This window comes from Monodelphis domestica, chromosome 4 (assembly GCF_027887165.1).
Source record: "Monodelphis domestica isolate mMonDom1 chromosome 4, mMonDom1.pri, whole genome shotgun sequence".
Taxonomy (NCBI): domain Eukaryota; kingdom Metazoa; phylum Chordata; class Mammalia; order Didelphimorphia; family Didelphidae; genus Monodelphis; species Monodelphis domestica.
The window spans coordinates 124,169,175-124,192,727 of NC_077230.1; the positions used below are offsets into that span (position 1 = coordinate 124,169,175).

At 37.0% G+C, this 23,553-nt stretch overlaps 1 protein-coding gene across 1 annotated transcript in view; it reads left to right on the forward strand.

The window, feature by feature from the left end:
* The window catches only part of CCDC93 (coiled-coil domain containing 93), a 113,592-nt gene that overhangs the window by 48,621 nt on the left and 41,418 nt on the right, over positions 1–23,553 (forward strand). The window contains exon 12 of the mRNA XM_007494070.3: positions 21,796–21,909. Coding sequence (XP_007494132.2) covers positions 21,796–21,909 — 114 coding nt within the window. The remainder of the gene's footprint in view (positions 1–21,795; positions 21,910–23,553) is intronic.

Sequence of the window (23,553 nt, forward strand, 5' to 3'; positions counted from 1 at the left end):
TCTACTTAAGCATTTGGCATATGGTAAATTTTTCCAGACCTAGTGCTTTCATGACATAGCCTTTTAGGACCCAGGGACCCTCATTCTTTTGGCAAAGGCATTGCTTGTGGTAAAAGCTAAATAAATGGTTGTAGAATGACTACATATGACCTCCTAGCTTGGGCTGGAGTTTCCAATGAATTAGCCAAAGAAATCAGTAAAAATGAAATAGCACTGAAGGCACAAGCCTAGATGCTCTCTATCTGAAAAATGTTTGGAGTATTTGAAATACTATGAGATTTTCTTGGGATTCTAGATTGAAAAAGCCTATCATGGCTAGATGGAAGAAAGGAACTATCTTTACCAGAGCAGGAAAAAGACTATGTTCATTCATATGGCATTTCTCAGAACAGAACTTCTTATAGAAGGAATAAAGTTTCCTTGACAATTGATGGAAAATTACCTCTTCTTAATTTAGAATTCCAGGCAGCCTTGCTTATAACCTTTGGATTTTAAGTGTCATCCTTTACAAAATAATCAGAAGTACAAATAAGCCGGGTATAAAAGGTTGCTTCGAGGGCAGTAAAGAAAGGTCTTCAGGAACATCAGATAATTAGGTACAAAATGAATCAACCTAAAGAGAAAATCTATAGGCCTGGCTGCCCTGTGAGAACATTGTCTTATAAACGTTGTAAAAAAGTCTAGTTGAGTAGTCTCTTTTATGATTTTATCTTAGACTACTCTTGATAAAGGTAAATTTTCCCCTCATTCCAGTGGATCGTGTAGCCCATCAGCTATTCTCCCTCATGACTAACCTATCTTCTTTTTTGATTGACCCATCAACAATCATTTATTAAACCCCAGTGAGGCAAGACCTTTGTTCAGTGTAACTAGGAAGCAGAAGAACTCATTTTCATTTAGGTTGTAAGAAGGCTCCTCTATGGCTGCTTTATTTCCATAAGGAGGGAGTTTAAGCCAGGTCAGGACCATGAAGCTCACTGACAGATGCCAAGGCAGGTGAATCTCCATCCCAGTGTGATTTTCCCCTCTGCCTGTCAGCTCCCACACCTTCCCCATGGTACATCTCAGTGTGGTAATAAGTCTCTTTCTCTCCATGTCCCTCCACAAACTTTTTGGGAAATTGTTAGCTAGCTTCAGAAAGGTGGTGGGAAGGAACACCATCGTCGACATAAAGCTTAGTCTTAGGTCCAGACTTGTGGCTGGTATTTAAACAGCCATTTGCTGATTGTAGGTTTTTTATTGCCTTCAGAGCCTGGAGACAGCCACTGATCATGAGCATGAGTAACACTGCCGTTCCCGAGCTCATTCTGTAGATAACAGAATGGAGAGGAGCGCCTTCATGGTTCCAGGCCATCTCAGCCCCCAAATGGCTCTCTGTGATGGTTCTTTCCAGTTACACTGTTGTAGTCACATAAATGTTTTCCTGGCTCTGCTTCCTTCTCCATGACTTCTTATAAGTCCACACTTCTTTGCATTTAGAATTGTTTCTTGCAACATAGTTACAATAATTTGCTTAGCCATTCCCCAGATGATAGAAATCTACTTGGTTTCCAGCTCTTTGCCAATACAAAAATTGTAGCTATAAATATTTTGATGTATACTGGGACTTTATTCCTATCAGTGACTCCTTTGACATACATGCCTCATGGTGGAATCTCAGAGTCAAAGGGTAAGGACAACTTAGTCACTTTATTTACAGTATTCCAAATTGCTTTCCAAAATAATTGTACTGCTTCATTACAACATGAGTGACAGACCAGTGTGCCTATCTTCCCATTACTCTTCCAACATTGAATATTCCCATCTTTTGTCATTTTTGCCAGTTTACATGGTATGGGGTATAATCCTCAGTTTTAATCTTTTAGAGATCCTAATGTGCTAAGACTCATAGTTATAAAATATCAGTTGAATATTTGCATTTTATCAGGGAAGAGTTTGGGATTATTAAAAAGCATTTTGTAATCTTCTCAATGTGGACCAAGCATCCTGTGTAATTCCCAGCTTATTTTCCCTTTGCAAAAAGATGAGCTTTGTATGTTGTCCTTCCAAATTCATGTCATAGTGACCAAACTGAAAAACTGTCCAGATTACAGCCCTTCATCCATTTTGTTTGCATCTTGTTCTATGGAGTTGAGAACCAGAAAATTTACAGATGGAAAGTAGAGTGGATATGAAAAATAAGATAATGAAGACCATAATGTTTATAAATAAATCATCAGCTTCTATCAGGATGAAGGGCTTTAGTGGTATTCTAAATGACTCTTCTGGTTAGCATCTATATGAGGGTAGAGAAAAATAATAGGAAACAGTTCTTTAAGGGTTATGAAACAAATCACATCTCATTTGATTCTCACAAAAAAACATGTGAGATAGATGCAATTATCTCAATCTTACAGATGAAGAAATTATAACTATAACTATATTATATATATAACTATATATAACTAAATTATAACTATAACTATAACAATAAATATTTGAACCTAGATCTCTCAAACTCCAAGTCCTATGCTCTTCCTACACAGCACAACCTCTTAGATGACAGGAACCTGGAAGGAATATGGTAATAGGTTGTACAAGATAATTGGAATTGAAAATTATTTTAATAGACTTTGTTGTTGTTCAGTCTTTTCAGTCATGGTCATGTCTCACTCTTCGTGATCCCATTTGGGGTTTTCTTGGCAAAGATACTGGAGTGGTTTACCACTTCCTTCTCTGGCTCATTTTACAGATGAGTAAACTAAGGCCAGTGAGATTAAGTGGCTCGCCCAGAGTCATACAGTAAATGTCTGAGGCCCGATTTGAAATCCTGACTTGAGGTCCAGCACTCTATCCACTGTACCACCCAGCTGCTCTTTGATAGACTGTGATAAGCCAAAAGAAACAAGATAAAGCTTTAACAATAAATGTAAATTTTATTTTAAATTTATTTAATTATATTATTTATAAATTATATGTAATATAATTATATAATTTTATATTAAAATTTATTTTAAAAATAAATTATATAAATACAGATAAAAGGAAGAGACCTAGCTTGATAATAGTTCACATGAAAACATTCTGGGACCTATAATTCATCTTGAGCTTAGTATGAACCAACAGGTTCCATCCCTGTCCTATACCTTCCCTCCAGATTCACAGTAGCCAAGTTACTCTGTTGGATGAAACCTGTGATTTCACTGTTTAGGGAATTCCTGAGTGGGGAAAGTTCAGCTAACTGAATGATGGCACTTTCTCAGCAATTAAAGAGTTTAGAGCATTGGTATCAAACTTGACTAGAAATGAGGACCACTAATTCCTGCATAGAGATCCCTACAAGCTGCATATTAGTTCATTTTTAAAATGTAATGTTATCAGTGCTTTATTATATTTTCATTTGATGTTGTCAAATATTTCCTAATTATATTTTAGTCTGCTTACTTGGGGAGTATTGTGTGCCTAGTGTTTGACATCTCTTATTTAAAATTTAAAATTATTTGTCTAGGTCACTCTCAGTCAATTGTTTGGCAGAAGTTTAAAATAACAGACTGGGTCACAGCCAGTGTGAGTGTCAGAGGCAAGTCTTGAAAATAACTTGTTGCCTTTGGGGATGGCTCTTTAGACACCACACATGCTGCTATCTGTCTCCCTGCCTTTCTGTGTCCAGAACAAAGGGGACACAGACCCACTATACTTGTGCTGGTTAGTGTTAGAGAATTGCTTGGGCCATTAAATAATTTGCCCAGGGTCCCCTAGCCTATAGGTATCAGTGGCAGAATTCAAACCTAGTTCTTTTTGACTCATAGATTAGCTCTCTCTTGCTGCCCTATTACACTTAGACCAAGGCTCCAAGAAAGTAAGTGTTTTGTGTAAGTGATGGAGGGAGAACTCGGTAGGGTGCTTTCTATCATCCGTGTTTTCTTTCTTGAGACAGTTGAAATCTTCTTTATTGTGTGCTTTGGAGCAGCATAAAGTAAATCAAGTTTTTTTCATACTGTAGCCTTGGAAGCTACGGAAGAATTTGTGTAGGGATGCAAAGTACTCTGATAAATGTAGGAAATTATAAGTTTTATTGATTATGGAACAGGCAGCCCTGTTAAGCCATAAGGTTTTTATACCTAGGAATAGCCAGGGATATTTTCAAAGGGGTCCCACATTGGGAAAGAATGACCATTGGACTAAAAGTCAGGAGACCTGAATGTCTCTGCCATTTCCCTGTTGTGTGGCCTTGCATAAGTTACTCCCCTATTCAAGGGCATTTCCAACTCTTAAGAGTTTATAATGTATGTGTGTGAAGTTTTTTCAAATTAAATTAAATCTAATTAATTATTTAATTAAACTGAATGTAATTAATTAATTTAATTAAAATTAGTTTAATAAAATTTATTTTAAATTTTTAATTTAATTTAAAATAAAATTTTAAATTAATTTAATATATTAATAAAATAAATTTAATAAAATTAAATTAATTCAAAAATTAAATTTAATTAAATTGTTCTTGGGGGTAAAGCTAGACAACTCAGTGGATTAAGAGCTAGGCCCAGAGATGGGAGATCCTGGGTTTAAATCTAGCCTCAGACACTTCCTAAGCTATATGACTTTGGGCAAGTCACTTAACCCCCATTAGCCCTTATCATTCTTTCTGCCTTAAAACCAATACACAGTATTCATTCTAATACAGAAGGTAAGGGTTTAAAAAACTTAATTAAATTGTTCTTTTTAAAAATTAATTTAAACCTTTATGAAAGGCAGCTCTCAAAAAATTAATTGCATTGTTCTTTTTTATTATTAATTGAAACCCTTATGGAAGATAAGGGTTTTTAAAAAATTAACTAATTAATTGTTCTTTTTTAAAGAATTTAAACCCTTACCTTCTGTCTTAGAATCAATCCTGTGCATTGGTTCAAAGATAGAGTGATAGGGCTACGCAATGGGGATTAAATGATTTGCCCAAGGTCACACAGCTAGGGAGTGTATAAAGTCCGATTTAAACTCGGGGCCTCCTATCTATGGGCCTAGCTCTCAATCCACTTAGCCACCCAGATGCCCCCTAAATTGTTCTTTTTTAAAAACTCTTACCTTCTATCTTAGAATCAATGCTAAGTTTTGGTCCCAAAAAAGAAGAGCAATAAGGGCTAGGCAATTAGGGTTAAATGGCTTGTCCAGGTCCATACAGCAAGGAAGTGTTTGAAGCTAGATATGAACCCAGGACCTCCTGTCCAGGCCTGGCTTTCCATTCCCTGAGCCTATAGTGTTTCAAGTCCAATTAATATAAAGGTCTCTAGTTCCCTTGGGGATTCCTTGCACAGGTTAGGCATATAACATATTTGATAAATAAAATCAAGGTTAAGATTATTAACAAAGAGAAAGTTTCTTTAAAATGAAGGTTATAGAGTTTACTTTTAAGTGAGGCAAGTCATAAGATGTACTGTGATAAACAGATCTGTACCATTTGGTTGGAAAGTAGAGTAGGCCTGAGCCTTAAAGGAACAGCTAATTCTCATATGACTATATAGACATTCCACTGGAAAAAAAAAATTTTTTTTTTTTTTAGAGACAATCGCCAGGTTGAAAATGATGTAGCTCAATAAGCAACAGGGCCTGACTGAACAATAGTTCTGATTTGTTGCAGATCCTTTAACCTGTGTTGCAATTCCCTAAGATACTTGGCAATTGTCATGTCACCCCCCAAGCATAGAAGTACATACAGTAAGTAACAAAGGGCCTGGCCTTTTGAGGCAGGTGACCAAATAACATTTCATAAGGAGAAAACATGACATTCAGTAACAAAAGCAACATCAGCCTTTGAGGCAGGAAAAACTTCTACCCAATGAGTCAAATAATGATAACCAAGCAATATTTCCATCGAGCAACTTTGGGCATATTTATAAAATCAATTTGTAAAACTTCAAATGGGAGATAGGCTAGAGGGTGACCACCATATGTTGATTAAAAGCCAAACATTCAGGACAACCCGCAGTGATTTCGAGAAGCTACTGATGTGATTTCAGGTGCTATCCAACCCCTTCTTATTGTATCCACAATTTCCTGTGCACAATAGTGACCCCCTGCATGTACTGCCAAAAACAGACCTATGGATAACACTTTTTAGGAAGAAATGGCTTGCCTTCCTCACTACTTACCCAGATCCCTGATATCTTCTCAACATCATACTGCTTAATCCAAGTGTCTACTTCCTTGTCCTCATAGAGGATTTATGGCCAACTTTCTTTAGGGAGAACAGAGTCTTTACTTGTATCAGGCTTCTCTTCTGGAGTAGCCAGCATCATGCCGTAGATTGGGCCATCCTTAGCTGCTGACTTGGCAGCTAAATCAGCTCTTTCGTTTCCTCTAGACACAGGATCACTTTCCTTTTTGTGTGCTGAACAATGTATGATGGCCAAGATTTGGGGCAATTCTGTAGCTTCTAACAAGTCCTTTATCAGGTAAGAGCGGGCTACCTGTTTTCCAGTTGAGGTGAGAAAGCCCCTCTATAACAACATTCCTGTGGCATGTCATATTCCCACAGCATAACAAGAATCTGAGTAGATGTTAACGGTCTTTCCTTTGGATAAGAAACAAGCTTTTGTTAGATCTATAAGTTCAGTGGCTTGAGCACTCAGATTGGAAGGCAAAGAAGCCACCCCTAAGACTTCATGGTCTGTAACCATGGCTGCCCCAGTAAAACGACAGCCCCATTCAACAAAGGAGGAACCATCTGTATGCCGTTCAACAAAGGAGGAACCATCTGTATATAATAAAAGCTCAGCATTTTCCAGAGGAATGTCCAACTAATCCTTATGTTGTCTTTCTGATAGTTCAAGAACAGATTCACGATTATGCAAAGGTTCCCCTGACACAGGAAGGTCTGGGAGTTATGTGGAAAGATTTAAGGTGTTGTATCTCTTTATGGTGATATTCTCATTTGCTAATAGAGTTGCTTCATATCTAACAGTTCTCTGATCTGAAAATGCTTGTGTTCTGTGTCTTAACAACAGAACCTCAACTTCATGAGAGCACTGAACTGTCAAAGGACATCCCAACACTGGGTCTGCTGATTTATGGACTAGCAGAGAAGTTAAAGCCACTGCACACAGACAGGGAGGAGCTCCTATTGGTAGAGGGTCTAGCTGAGCTGAATAGTAAACTATAGGTCATTAGGAAAAAGCAAAAGCTTGAGTTAGAATTTCAGATGCTACCGCATCCCTCCTCATGGAGTGAAAGACTTATAGTAGTCAGGAAGCCTGAGAGTGGGTGCAGTTAATAGTGCCTTTGCTAGCTCCCTCAGAGCTACAAGCTGTTCTGGTTTCACCTCCAAAGGCTCAGTGACTGAATTCTTTGTCAGTTCAGTGAGAGGCTTAACAATTTCCCCATAAGCTGGTATCCAGGCACGACAATAACCTGCTGCCCCTAATATAGCTCATACCTGCTTCTTAGTCTTAGTAATGGATAGGTTCTGCAAAGCCTGAATTCTCCTTCGTAAAATAGTTCTTTTTCCTGTGACAAGATAAAACCCAAATATTCTACTTATGACTTACACCACTGTACCTTTGTTCTTTGAAATCTTATGTCCCTTTTGAGTGAGTTCTGAAACCAGATGGCAGCTATCTTGATAACAGGTTTCCCAATCTGGTGAAGCTAGGAGCAAGTCATCTACATATTGAACCAAAGTAGAGCCTTTAAAGGTGATGGTAGACAAATCTCACCGTAGAATCTGGGAGGAAAAAAAATGGTGAATTGCCAATTCCCCGTGGAAGCCTTTTTAAAGGTGTATTGATGACCAAGCCAGATAAATGCAAAAAAAAAAAAGCTGCACATACACATAGATCAAAAACCGAAAAGCAGATAGTATCATAAGGAATAGAGGACACAATAATTTTGGGGTTAGACACAGGGTGTAGAGGAATCGCATAGTTAATCTCTCTCAAATCCTGGACAAATCAATATATATTAGCTTACCTTCAGCACAATTCCTTGTTTAATCAACAAATCAATAATGGGAGCAATTCCCACAATTGCTTCTTTAGATAGAGGGTACTGAGGCACAGATGGTGGTTTCCCTCCTCTAGTAGCAATAGAGAATGATATAGCTGATTTTAACAACCCAACATCAGTAGAGGAAGTTGCCCAAACCTCTTGAGGCAAGGAATCAAGAATAGGAAGATAGGCAAATTATCATCCTTCTCAGAGGAGGTATCAGGCAAATCCATAGTACAGTATTCACTTAAAGCATTTACAAAAATAGGACATTATTCACTTAGAACATGTACAAAGACAGATTGTTATCAGGCACACAATGAGTGACAATATTTAATTTACAAAGTAAATCTCGACCCAATAAGTTGGCAGGTGATTGGGGTATCCATAGGAAAGAATGCATTATTGTAATTGAACCTATATTCACTTCTAGTGGTGACCATAAGGGGACAAGTTGATCTTTACCATCTACTCCAACCACATTCACCTTTTAACTATATTTCCTCTATCCTTAGGAATGAATTTAAGAACAGAGAGTGAAGCTCCTGTATCATTTAAACAAGTAATCTTAATACCTTCAATATACAAATCCAGTTGGGGAAGGGGAGAGGCTAGAATGGGCAGGGTAGGCAAAACTGCAACTGCAGTTTTGAAATCATCCTTGGCAGCTGGAAAGTCTACAGTCTCAAAGCCTGCATCCAAACCTGCCCCTCCCTCATCCTGTCATGCTGGAGAGGTCTCTTTATTTTGGGGATCAGCATCTCTGTTCTGAAAATTCCGATCCCTGTATTTGGGTTTTCAACTCTGATTTTGTGGATTCCAACCTCTATTTTGTGGCCAATTTCTGTTATTGTTTTCCACCCAAGCAGCTGCACGTCTGTTCCTAAAGTTCTCATCTACTAAATCCTTCCTTCTCTGATGATACTCTTTCTGCATATGACTGATTGCAGGCCACTGTCTTTCCTGAAGCTGACCTAAAACTGCCTTGGATGTTTTTGTCCTGGCCTAGAAACAGCTTTCCTATCTATCCTCTTCATCTTTTCCTTCAAACACATACAAAGCAAAAGCCTTCAATTCACCTATAGGCTTCTCATGCCAGCCTGGACAGTATTTCAGGAAATTCTCCTTAATGTGTGGGAGAAGCTGGTTTACAAATGCTGCATTGATTACTCTGCCATCCCTAGGGTTAATAGGATCTAGCCTAGCGAATCTCTTGGCACTTTTACACAGCCTGTCATAAAACTTGATAGGTGACTCATCCTTCTCCTACACAGTCTCTTAAAACTTGCTATAGTTCCCTGGACATTCTGAAAATAATTTCATTCCCCTTTTTAGGTTCCACCTAACTATTTTGTTCGCCAACAGTGTTATAATCCCATCCCGGATCTTGTAATGACCAGGTCCTGGACCCTCCTATTAGTGGTTTCTATCACCCCAATCTGATGAGGGTCTCCTCAATAATGACTGCACTCTTCACCTGATTCTGGGCAAAATTTTGTTCTCCACCCATATCTTGGCAACATTCCCGAAAACTGGACTCTTGGCTAGAAGTTTGGCCAGGTTCCCAATTTTGGACACTGCTCTTCCCCTTTCCAGTTTCAGAATAGAAAGGAGGGGCTAAGGGGGCTTGAAATCAACTAATCAGGAATAAAGATTACCAAAATTATTTTTCTTCACCTCTTCCTCCTGCTTAATTAATTTTTCTTACTTTCTTGCTCAACCAGATATTTCCAATATCCTAAATATTCAAGCTGTTTCCAATTTTCTTTTTTCTCTAAGAAGGTTTCTAACTTATTCATAGCAAAAATAAAATTTAGGGTCCCAAATTTTGGCCAGAAGTTCTTAAGGGCTTAGATCAAAGAAACAATACTTAATAGATTTGTCCCTACCTTTTTCTTTTTCATTTTATCCCAAGTGTTAAAGAAAAAATCTGTCTAGGGAGAGCCTTCTGGAACTGGTCCCCTTGAAAGTCTAGAGCCCATATTGGGAGGCGTCAGGATCACAAAGCTTGTCAAGAAGAAACGTTAACCCTTAGTGTGCCCTACACTCCCTACACTCCACGTGCTACACAAAATACCATGTTTGCTTGGGGGTCAAATGCGCCACATGCGCATCTTGGCAAAGGCTTCTCAGGAACACCCAATCAAGGAGTTAAAGCTGAGAAACCTTTGCAAAGTTTTTTTTGGCTACAAGACCAATGCTACTCTGTCTGGCACCCTTTGGAGTTCCAGATTCTCCTGTAGCATACCACAATACACCAAAAAGCTACATTAAACTAAATATATGTCAGTGGGAACATTTCAACATATTGTGAGTGTCCCCCAGGCATAGACCTAGCCAGTGATCCCATGGCTGCTGCATCCAACCCTCTGACTCACCTTCCCCAAAAATTCTTGCCCAAGCATAGGTCACACACAGATTTTTAAACCTGGACCTTAAAAAATAAAAACCTCATGTTATTTATTCAGCTTGCTTTCCCTCAAAGAGAGCGAAAAACTCAAAAATCTCAGTTTCAAGAGAGCATAACACCTTAAACAAATAACCTAGATAGAAGCTCTTAATTTTTCTCTACAAATTCACATATTACTTAGCCTAGGAGGAAATACAGAAAAAACTGCCTTATTAATTTTAACTCAGTAAGAAAAAAATTTTAGTTTCTCATTTCCACAAATTAAAGAGAAAAGTTTTAGTTCCTCTTTTTCACAAACTTATACCAAATTTAAGATAAAATGGAAGAAAAATGAGAAATAGGTCTGGATATATCTCTAAGTCTGCAGCCTTGAAGAATTCCAGATCCTCTTATCTTACTTAGATGACAGGATTCTTGGACTAGAGGAACCATCGTCTGCCTGCTGAAAATCAGCCTCTCTCATACAGAGAAAAAGAAACGGGAAGAATAAATCCCTTAGGTACCCTTTTGAGACCAATATTTTTCTGTATGAAGGAGAGTCCCCTTGGAGGTGACAGGGCTGTCAATCTAGTATCTTCATGGTCACCAACTGTTGAATGATAGAAACCCACTGACTCAATATAGACAATTTAGGTAAATAAAGTCAAAAAGCCAAATTTCTCCAAGACAAGGTAGAAAGGTAGATTTTATTGGAAGAGGGCCAAGTCCTCCAATAAAAGCATTCTCTTGCATGTATTACATTGTTGGACCCCAGCAAGAGACAATACCCAGTGTCAGGGACCTGGTTTATATACCAGGACAGTAACAAAATGAATATTTCCATACAAGATTGATGACATAGATCACAAGATAACACCATATAAACCTCATTTAGAAACAATTACCCAATTACAAAGCTGATTGGTTAGTTCATTTAGGAAAGCCCATATTAGTCTAAAGGCCAAATCATAAGGCAATACCCTTATTTAGGCAGATAGTGCTGACCATTACCTCAGACTCATCTGATCTGAGAGGAAGGATGGCTATTTCCAAACAGGGAAGGGTCCATGCTGTTTGCACCATGTTGGGACATGAGACTCAGATGGTCAGCATCTTATGATAAAAGGAAGTACAAATTTAGGGAGGGGTTGAAAATCCCCTTAGAAGCAGTTTTTCTGCTTTAGTTAGAAATCCTTATAAAGATCATGAATTCTACTGATTGTATTAAGATTATAATGGAATTATACTAATCACTCTAGAATCATAGTATTGATTATCTTAAACCCATCACTATCACTAAAATCCAATCAAGTGTAAGGGGTTAGGAGTTTATCTTCCTGACAGCAATATGGCTTCTCTTCACCAAGTTCTCTTGGACTTATAGTAAGTTTGTTGTTTTGATAGTGGAGTATACATTTATACATACTTTTCCATAAATAGTAAACATTTGCTATGTCCAAATATGTTCATCTCATTCTGCATCTCTAGTCTGTTATCCTTCGTTGGTGAGCACCATTGAAGTCTTTACCCAAATTATTAGTAAAAGTTCCTAGAGACGATATTTTCCTCATATTGGTTCATCTATGCATAACATATGTATACATGTATCCATATATCACATACAGAACTAATAAAATATAGTGAGTGATTTAAAAAATTATTATTAAAAAGGCACAGATTCCTGGTTTACTCAACTAGAAACCTCCTGTCTTTTGGCACTTAATAAATGTTTACTGACTGACTGCCATGTTGGCGTTGAACAGTGAACACTTATTTATTGAGCCTCTGCTCCAAGTTTATCTCTAAGGCTAAAAGTTAGAGATGGTGGCCAATTTGAATACATTGGCTAAATTAGAGCCAGCCAGAGAAGGATTTAAGACCCCAATGGGCAGTTTCACAGTTGGACTATATTAGCCAAGACTGGGAGGGTCATAAGGGAAAAAGAATGGCATTGCACCCATTTCAACTGTGGTATGTGCCCAATTATGGTATGACTAGACACGTGATATTTTTGTACAGAAAACGCAGTGATTTTTTAAAATTGTCATTAATGAAAACCTCTAAATGGAACAGATCCTTTGGCAAAATTAAGAAACAAAGTCGGTTGTACAATATGAGGAAAGGTAGTTGAATGTCCCCTAAATTCTTAACCCTCTACATTTTCTCCTCTGGTGATTGCATCTATTCCCATGACTTCCATGATCACTTCTGTGGTGATGACTCTCAAATCTGACCACTCCACCAAGCTCTATTCCTGCTGTCCCAACCATTGTGCAGCAGATTAAGTGCTGGGCCTGGAGTCAGGAAAGATCTGAATTCAAACCCTGCCTCAGACACTTCTTAGCTATGTGACTCTGGGCAAGTCCCTTAACCCCCACTGCCTAACCCTTACCACTCTTCTGCCTTAGAACCAATATACAATACGGATTCTAAGATGGAAATTAAAGTTGTTGTTTGTTTTTTTAAGTGTAACAGAACTAGATAAGTAATTGGAAAATGCTTAACAAAATAAATAAAAATACAGTGAAAAATAATCATTTTGTATGGATGTATTCTCAGTTGCTATTTGAGTTTGATACCAATATTGTCAATACTATTATAGCACCATAGCAATTATATAATTTTTTTAATTGGACTTGACTTCATTTGTGTAGAGATCTGGTGAGGAAAATCACTCTATTGATGCATATAGGTACCAGCTCTACAATTTATATGTTAGATCATTGTCTGGCTGAGTGATAGAACCACTGTCAAAGCCAGTATGTGTCCAATGCAGGCTTTGAAACCAGGTTTGCCCAGATTCCAAGGCCAGCTTTCCATTCATTTATCACAGTCTCTCAAGTTCTATATTTCAAGAAAGCCAGGCCTGATAGTTAAAAACCCAGGTATTGTCAAGTTCTCAGTTCAACATTCTGAAGTATTCTTCTGGGGTGAGTCAGGGTTAGTTTTGTTGTAGTTACTGAGTATTGCAATGCATTATTTTATTTTGTCTTTATTTTATTCCAATATCAAATTTACACATAAGTTTTCCAAAGTTATGTGCTTCATGTTGTCTCCTTTTCCTCTCCCAGAGTTGACAAACAATTCTGGTGTATTTTACATGTGTTATCCATATTCATTTTTGTGAGAGAATAATCTTGAAGTAGTATGAATAAGCAAAGTAGGTTAGAGAATAAAGAATTGAAGTAGATAACACAGATGAATACATTCCTGCATTTTTAGGAAACTACCCCAATCCCTCCTATTATATCTATATTTTGGAAAGGGGGAAGGAAGGTAATACAAAGGGAAAACAGCACATATAAATAATATTGAATTTATTAACAGAGAAGGGATGGAGGAAGGAAAATGGGAAAAGGGACATCTAACTGCTTTTCCCTCTTATTAAACCCACTATTTAACTACCTTAACTAATTACATAAATTCCTAAAGGCACATCCAACAGGTGACCAGATTTCTCACAAAGAATCCTTGGAGAATTAGGTACAGGAGTCCAGCTGATGTCCTCAGATGTCCCAGCAAGGTAGAGATCTTTTCCCCAGTCCGGCTGTCCACCAGGAAGGCTGGAGATATTCTCTTACCACAGCCGGTAAATCCTCTAGGCCAGTTGTTTGATGGATGGATTTCCAGGATGTCTCAGCCACACTTTTCTCCTTCAACTTGCAGCTCCAGAGAGCTCTTGGAAAAACTGTCTTCAACAGTTTGGACCCTGACCCAGTAGCTTGGAATCCAGGCCTGTCAATATTGCTCTTGCTATAATTCCCTTTCCTTGCTACACTCCAGGAGGTCAAGCAGCTTATGCTGGTGGTAGGCTAGAATCCAATTAACCTAGGGCTGAGAAAGGAAGGTCAGGAAACAAAGGAACATCAGAAAAAACAAAGAGGTCAGGATAGAATGCAAGATAACACATAGCTAACTAGGGATACGTGATTAGGTACATGTGAAAGTGAATAACCCCTAAGTGTTACCCACTTGTCACTGACCACACACACCTGTTTGTGATAAGGCTTGCTTGATTGACAAATAAGAACCTGTATCTTGTAACCTATATAAACTATCCTGTAATGACAGTCTAATGCAGCTTCCACTAGGGAAGTCTGTCCCATCTGGTAGATTCTTTATCAATCAATAAATAACGGTCCCAATAATTGAATTTCCAGGTGTCCAGACTTGCTTTATGAAGTGCCCCACTTCAATTTTATAAAACCAAAACCCCAAATCATATACCCGAATAAACAAGTGATGAATCATGTGTTCATCTGCATTTCTATTCCAACAGTTCTTTCTCTGAAGGTAGACAGCATTCTTTGTCACAAGTCCCTCCGAATTGTCCTGGATCGTTGTTAATATATTATCTTAATAATGATGCCACCATTAACCTTTGTAAGGCAGTTTTTTAATAATCGAATGCTTTATTTTTTCCTCTTTGCTCGTCACATAACAGTATCATATTTTATCGCCATCTGTGTTGATACCTTGTTATTCCCTCTCCCACTTGGCTGTAAGCTTCATGAGAGTAAAAGACAAGTATCATCTGAACTTTGTACTCCAGTTCCTAGCTCAGTGCTCTGTACGGTGAATGTGTGTTGTTTTCAAACAGGCAGGCTCCCCAGCTACAAGGAATTGGTAGTTTAATTGGAAAAAAGTCATTTGACTTAGAACATAGTAAAAACTTTCTTTAACTTGCTTTCAAACATTCAAATGAATGCAGATTTATATTATTATGGCTTCTGTATGAGGGTCCAGTAAAGGAGATCTTGGAGGGAGAGGGGAAAAGGTAGAGAAGATTTCCTGGCTTCCCAGATTTCTACTTAGATTCTTTTCCCATCGGTGGCATTTGAATGATTAATGTTTATATTTGATGTCCTTGCTATTCCTTTTTGTCAGTATATTTGGGGAATCTTTTGGGTGAGAATTCAGCTTTGTCGCAGGGAGGGGGTACCCAGATGAAAGCAGTTTGCCCCTGGCTTTCTCTTCTGAAACTCAGTTGGCTGCTGGTGGACCAGCGTCTCCCTTTGTTGTAAAAGGAAATTCCTTTCCAAACCTGGTGGTGTAGCCTTAGGGTCTTCAACTTTATATCAAAATCCTGGATCTTTGTGTGTTTGCTGGAAAGGCTGTGAGAAGAGTACTGTTGGGGTTTTTTTGGTACTTTGCCCTGAACTGTTTTCTGATCCAGTGGGCAGGCTAAGAGTTAGCGATGTAATAATAGTTTCCTTAGAACTGAAATGAATGAAAATTGAGCAAGAAGGGCAGGATGGAAAGGATCAGAGGAGATAATTCTAATGAAACAACTGTTCCTGCCTGGCAAAATCTGTGTAGTCTAAAGTTAGACAAACAACACAAACAGAGCAATAAATTCAAGGCTAAATCCTGAATTCAAATATAGGGACATATTGTGTGTAGGGGTAAGCCCAATGAATTGGAAACTCTGTTCCAGTATTAATGAATCATGAGTTATAAGGCTTATTTAATTTTGTTTGTGGAGTCCAATGTAGTAAAGATACTCCAAGGGCTTTGGAAATCAGTTAGTGAATATAAATCGAATGTTAAAAGCAAAAGCTGGAACAAACTGTGAGGAAACAAAGTATTCAACATATGGCCATTGAAAACAACCAAATAAAAAATTTGGGTGCAGGAAAACATGACCAGAAATGATGGTGATATAATGAATGATGAATTTTAGTTGCCACTGTTGACAATTGGTTTGAATGCCCAGTGAAAATTTTTCCAATTTTATTTTTACCTTCATTTTCAGTCAGTCTCTCTTAATTTTCCTTTCCTCCTCTAATCTCAGCCCCATGTTCTATGAATATTTTGTTGTGTCCCAGAATTAACAATATTTTGACAAGTTCCATTCACAGTTGTTACATGGAGCCAATTTTAACTGCCCCAGAGGAGTCGAGAAGCAAGGTTTTCCCAGAGTCCCAAGTTTAAGGGATAAAACTCTTGGAATACCAGATGGTTTGTTTTTCTGTTTTCTTTATCATTCATTATCCCAGGAGATAGAGAAACAGTGTTCCTGACAGCTTTATGCAGTCATGGCCTGCTGATTATTTGCCACCTCTGGAGTTATTAGGTCATAATAATTCATCATCTACTAATGATGCTGCTAATTATTCAAGAAATAATGAAGAATTGGTTGACCAAAATGGATGATGAATACAGCTGTAAAATACTCTAAGCACCCCTGCTTCCTCTCTCATCATATCATTTCCCAATAGGAAAAGCTGTTAAAAAAAATATGAAGCATAAAGTAGATTGCAACATTTTAAAATACTCTTTGCATTACTGAAATTTCAATTGTAATAGATACTTGAATCATAAAATATTAAAACTTTTGGGACAGTAATTGGACATGTAGTCTGATCTTCTCTTCCTCCATCTCATTTTTTTTTAATGAGGAAATTAAACCCTAGAAATGTAAGTGATTTGCTTAAAGTAAAAAAATTCTTTAGTTAGAAATCTGGAACTAGAACTAGTATTTTTCCCAGTGCAGAATTAAGTATTTGGTGTAAAGAGGCAGCAGTGGTATAGTAGAAAATTGACTTTGGAATCTGAATGATTGGATTAGAGTTTGCTACTTAATAGCTGTGTAACCTTGGGGCAATTTGTAATCAACCTGTAGACCATCAATTTCTTCTTTAGTCAAATAACAGTAATTACTTTACCTACTTCTCCAATGGTTGCAATTATGAATTGAGACAGTATAAAGTGAATTAAAACTGTAAATCACTGAAAATGACAGCTGTTGTTTTCACTGACATTGATGTCATTGGTATTAAGAATTGATCAAATATTTGTGTGATTTTCCTTGCTCTTAATGCCAACTTTTTTTATCCGAGTTTTGTTGCCTTTTATATTTGTCTTTATGTAATTATTCTTATTTTGTTCACTAGTTTGTGCCTTTGCTTTTCTTTATTTCATGTGTAACTTCTCCTAAATTTGCTTGGAGATAGGTGCTTCTTATCAAGAGCCCATGAAAATGAAGAGAGAGAGTGAGGAAAGAGAGGAGAAAGGTGACTACATAGAATGACTAATTCATGTTCCATGGAGACTTACTGTCCCTTAGCAGAAGGAAGAAGAACAATGAAGATGCTTAGTAACTCACATGAAATGAAAAATTCAAGAAGAATAGTAATAGTACTCATGGCCTTAAAGTGTCTGTACACAAATGCATAAAATACTGATGATAAACAAATTGAACTAAAGGTCATGATGAAAAGAAAAAAAATTAAATTCATAGAGAACTCTTCAACTCATTTGAATTTTTCTAAGACACATATAGAGGATAGAAGCAGTGGCATAATAAAATCATTTTCCTAGAAATGATCCTTGACTCCATAGGATCAACAGGTAAAAAATAGTATATATTGAGGAAAAGTCTTAGTATTTAGCCATGGGTGACACCCATTGTTCTTGGGGTAACCTATAGGATGAAGATCTAGCAAAGGAGACTGAAGGGAGGCCAAACAATTAGGAGAGAGTGGCATCCTGAAAACCTGGAAAGAAGAAAATGTCAAAGAGGAAAAACTGATCGCCAGTGTAACAGCCTGCAGAGGTCAAGAAGGATGAAGATTAAGCAAAGGCCATTAGATATGACAATGAGAGATCACTAGAGAAATTGGGGAGGAGAGAAAAGTGCTGAACTCATTAAGGAAAGAAGAGTGTGTCTGACTGGGTGCTGCATATGGGTGGAATGAACTTCAGTGGAGGAAAGATTACTGAATAAAAGTGACAGAGAGGGAGAACCTAGAAGTGGCATTTGGAGTAATCCAATCCCACTCAACCAGTGTGTTGAATGAAAGTGCAGCCAATGTTGGAAAGGGTGGCCAGGAAAACTGTCATCTCAAGAGTGGTAGCCTCGAGGAGTGCAAGAAAGTTCGAGGAAGCAAATCTTATTACCTCTAGGACTAACTACAAGCTCTTCAGTTTTTCATTTAAAGCCCTCAAGACTTGGCTCAACCTATGTTTCTAACTTTATACAATCTGCAGTCATACTGGCCTTCTTGTTCTTCACACAAGAAATTCCATCTCCCATCTCTGCCTTTGCACATACTTTATATTCACACTTTATTCTCCTCTGACTCTTAGAATTCCTTTTTCTTCAAAGCTTAGCTCAAGTATCATCTCCTGCATGCAGCCTTTCTTTATTTCCCCAACTGCAAATTCTTCCTTCCAAAATTTCATCACTCTACCAGCATTATTAAATACCTTCTAGGTGCCAGGCACTATACTAAGTACTAAGGATGCAAAGAGGGGCAAAATACAGCCCTCTGCCCCATGGGGATTTTAGAATCAAATGAGGAGAAATAGCATTTAAATAGCTATTATATAAACAGGATATATGCTGAGTAAATTGGAAATAATCTCAGAAGGAAAGCATAAAGATTAAAGAGATCTGGGAAAAGCTTCTTGAAGAAGGGTGAACTTTAGCTAGGACCTGAAGCCAGGAAGTAGAGATGGTAAGGGAAAAGATTTCCAGGTATGGGGGGACAAGCATTAAAAGTGGTTGAAGTTGGGAGGTGAAGGGCCGTGTACAGGAACAGTAAGGAGCCCAGTGTCACTGAATCAAAGAGTACATGGAGGGAGAGGAGGTGTAAGATATAAAAAGGCTAGACAGGTAGGAAGAGGTCAAATTTTGGAGAGCTTTCAGAACCAAAAGGAGGATTTTATATTTGAAGCATTAGGGAGCCACTGAGTGAATAAGGGTCAAACCCATATTTTAGAATGATCAATTGGACAACTGAGTGGAGGACGGACTGGTATGGGGAGAGACTTGAGGCAGGGAAAGCAATTAGAAGGCTATTGTAATATTCCAGGTGTGAAGTGAGGAGGGCTTGTACTAGAGTAATGGGAGTATCAAAAGAGAGAAAGGGGGTGACTTTTGAGAGATGATTAAAAGGTACAAATGCCAAGTGGACTTGACCACTGATTTGGATATGGTAGGTGGGAGAGAGTAAGGAATCAATGGTGACACCTGGCTTTCTAACCTGCATAATTGAGAGGATGCTGGTACTCTGGACAGTAATAGAGAGCTTGGAAGAGAAGAGGTTTTCAGATAATGAGTTCAGTTTTATCTGTGTTAAGTTTTAGATATCTGTGAGACATCCAGTTTAAGCTATCAGCTAGGCAATTCTTAGTCTGTGTGTAAATTTTTGTCTTTCCTGATAGAATGTAAATTCCTTAAGAACAGAGACCATTTCATTTTAGTCTATGTACCTCCATCACCTAGCAGAGTGCCTAAAAATTAATGTTTGTTTGTTACATTAAAGTTCCTGGGTATTTCCTTCCTTCCTTCCCATCACTGCAATAAAGATGACATTATTTGACAAAAAGAAATATGTATATATAAAACTATTGCTTTTTGCTGTTTATCACTTCTTTCTCTGAAGGTGGACATACACAAGTTATTCTTCAAATAACATTTCTCTTTCTGAATATAACATTCTCTTGGTTCTGCCCATTTCATTCTAAATAATTTCATTAGGAGCTTTCTATAGGTTTTTTTAAATTAACTTGTCTTTTCTATGGTGCATAGTTTCATCACAACCATATGTCACAACTTGTTTAGCCATTTCCCAGTTGATAGGCATCCCTCAAATTCTAGTTCTTTGTCTCCACAAAGTGAGCTGCTATAAATAGTTTAGAATACATAGGTTCTTTTCCTTTTTCTCTGATCACCTTAGGAAGCACACCTAATAGTGGTATTGCTAGGTCAAAGAGTATATAGATTGTTTTCTGACTCTGGGCACAATTCCAAATTGCTCTCCAAAATGGTTGGATTGGTTCACAGTTCCACCAACAGTATACTAGTACCCCATTTTTCCACATCCTCTCCAACATTTGTCATTTTGCCCTTTTGTTGTTTTAGCCAATCCTGATAGGTGTGAGATATTTCAGAGTTGTTTTGATATTCATTTCTCTATAATGATTTAGAGCATCATCTACCAAAAACAAACCCAAGACCTACATGAACATAATTATAAACCATTTTTATAATATAGTATTATAATAATTTTTATAATTTTAAACAGGTTTAAATAATTGTAGAAATATTAATTTTCATGGGTGGGCAGGGCCAATATAATTTAAAAAACAGGCCTACCTAATCTACTTATTCAATACCATCTCAATTAAATTACCAAAAATTATTTTATTAAATTGGGAAAAATAACAAAATTCATATGAAAGAAGAGAAGGTCAAGAATATCCAAAGGTATTAATAAAAAAGTGTAAAGAAAAGATGTCTAGCAGCATAGATTTTAAATTGTAAAGTAGTAATTGCCAAAACTATGTGGTACTGGCTAAGTAATTGAAAAGTACATCAGTGAAACAGAACAAAATAGACACAACAAATAGTAGTAAAAGATTATAGTAACCTTATGTTTGATAAAAGCAAAGATCCAAACTTTTGGGATAAGAATTCATTATTTAATAAAAATTATTGAGAAAACTGGAAAACAATAAATCTTGCAGAAACTAAATATTGGCCAGTATCTTACCCCGTTTACTAAGTTAAGATCAAAATGGACATATGACCCAAACATAAAGGGAGATATCATAAGCAAATTAGAACAGGGAATATAATACCTGTCAGATTTATGGGTAGGAGAAGAATTTAAGAATAAACCAGATAGAAGTATTTTGAGATGTAAAAAGGATAACTTTGATTACAATAAATTAAAAGGGGGTTGTACAAGTAAAACTAGTCAAGATTAGAAGGAAAGCAAAAAATTACTTGTTGATTGGTTATTTTTGGCAAAGTTTTGTATACTAAATAATTTTGTCAAGACATGCCTTCAATTGTAATTTTTTTGGCTTACTTTTCACATAGAAATCAGATGGTGACAACGAATTTTCAAGAAAACATTATCTTGTATAACTTTAAATGCATTTCAGTGAAATTTAATTGATAGGTAGAAGTGACTGAAATAGTTGATTTAGTAGGGGAGAACAGATGGACTGGACCCATGAGACATGATTATACCTAGGGAAGATCATGTCAGTGTTACAAAGTTGAACATTGCTTTATCTTGTGTGTTTTCTTCTAATACTTTTGAGGTGCCCCACAGAGAGTACCATCTCCAAAGCATTGATTCATATTAAATAATTATGTACACACATATATGTGTCTTTTTATATAAAAAGACACATTCACACCACTCCCTCTCAAAAAAAAAATAATATAAGCTTCCTTGAGAGCAAAGATTGTTTATTTTTATCTTTAGGTTTCCTAACGCGCAGTTCCTGGAATATTAATTTGTGCTTAAATGCTTATTGATTGATCTGAATTTTACAGAGGGACTTCGATGGCTGCTCTCTCTAAGCTCAAGCTGACAGCCCAGAAGTTCTCTGCTTATTAATAATAGTGGAATGTGTGATACATAGCTGAAATATGAAGAATGTCTTAGCCTTCGTCTCTTTTTCCTCCTACTTACCAACAACAGTCAGAGCTTTTGGCCGAATCAAGTCCAGAAAAATTGGGAGTGGCCCAGCAGCATCGTCGAAAAGTCGCATCTTTGAACAAGCAAATTCAACAGAAAACCAAACTTCTAGAAGAGGTTAGTCAAACTTTATAATTTTATTTCCTTAAAATGAAACTGTATCCTAGAAGAAATGGGAGAAAGGGCAAGGAGTTTACTATCAAAATGGAGAGAGAAAAAAGTAGGAGGATAATAGGGTGGGAGGAGGTAAGAAGGGAAAGGTGCTGAAAGGGAGTTATTAGACATGGGACTAGAATGATGGGAAGATGGGGTTAGGAAGTGGCACACAGGAACCTATTGGAAAAATTTCTTATTGGAAGGTAAATATATGAGAATATAAAGAAGTCTATTATGTGCCTTTTTTTTTTTTGCTAACTTCATAAAAATGCTTTTTTGCAGAGCACCATGAGAAAGAGAACATTCTTTCTTTTTTTTTTTTTGGTGGGGGGGAGAACATTTTAGTTGTTTCTGTAACAATTAATTTTACCAAAATGTGCTCACATTTGTATTTCAGGCTCATACATTTCTCATTGTTACTCACCCAGCTTGTTCGAAAGGTATAATTACAGCAATTGGTCCAAACTCAGCCATTCCTTTGTTCAAACTTCTCTCTGACTGCTAAGAATTTTCTTTTTAAAGAAGCTTTTACTGCTGTACTCCAAATGGAAGGAATGTGACAGTTTCCCCTGGAATATTACAGAGAAGGAACGGATTAAGATGAAAGGATTATCAGTATGTCATTTTCCATTTGGTAATATATTTACAGGGAGTCAACTCTCTGCTTGGAGAAACCTCATTCCCATTACTGACCAGTTATCCTGCCAAGGATAAATATGTGTGTGCAAATAGTTCATTCAAAAAATACTTAACAGAGGAGGATTAGATGAACCAGATTACAGAATTAATTTTCAGACTCTTTTTGAATACTACCTGGGCTATTCTCTTATTTAAGATAGCTTCCAAAAATCTTTGCAAAAGTTCTCAATCCATATGGATGTTTGCTTTTAAGTCAAATTCAAATTCAGTGGACTCTCAAAATTATTTGCATGTATTGAGGCCTGAGCTTTTGATTTAAGTAGCAATATGTCTTAACTCCAAATTTCTTATAGGATAGATAAATCCCATATTTCGTTAAGGTGTTACCATTTAGTTTAGAAATAATTGTAGGGTTTTTTTTAAAGGCTTCTTCTTTGATCTCCATAGGATTACATAAGACCAGGAGTTTCTAACCTTTTTGTGTGTCATGCACCCCTTCTTGGAATAATGTTTTTAAATGTATAAGATAAAATACATAGCATTTCAAAGGAAACTAATTATATTGTGATGCAGTTATCAAAATATTCTTAAAATGAGTTTAGACCCTGGATTCTAAAATGCTGACATAAACTATGTAATCATAACCAGGGTAGACCCTTGGCAATAATTTCTTCAGAGCCGCTGGTCTTCTACTTCTTTACCCTAAGTGTCCAAAACCTCTCATTGTACCTTCACCTGACTCCCACTCAATAAATGAGCCTCTCCCCAGTGGTAGACATTTGAAAAAAGTATAATAGTCCAGAATGGATGTAACCTACATTGTTGAAGATATATTTTTCATCTCTGCTTTCCATGTAGTTTTTAAAACACTTCAAGATAGGAACTTTCTAGTTAGCCTGTTTAAAATCATCAGAACTTCTAGTAGAATTCCAGGCATTCAATGATCTTTTTGGTCTTGATGTTAAT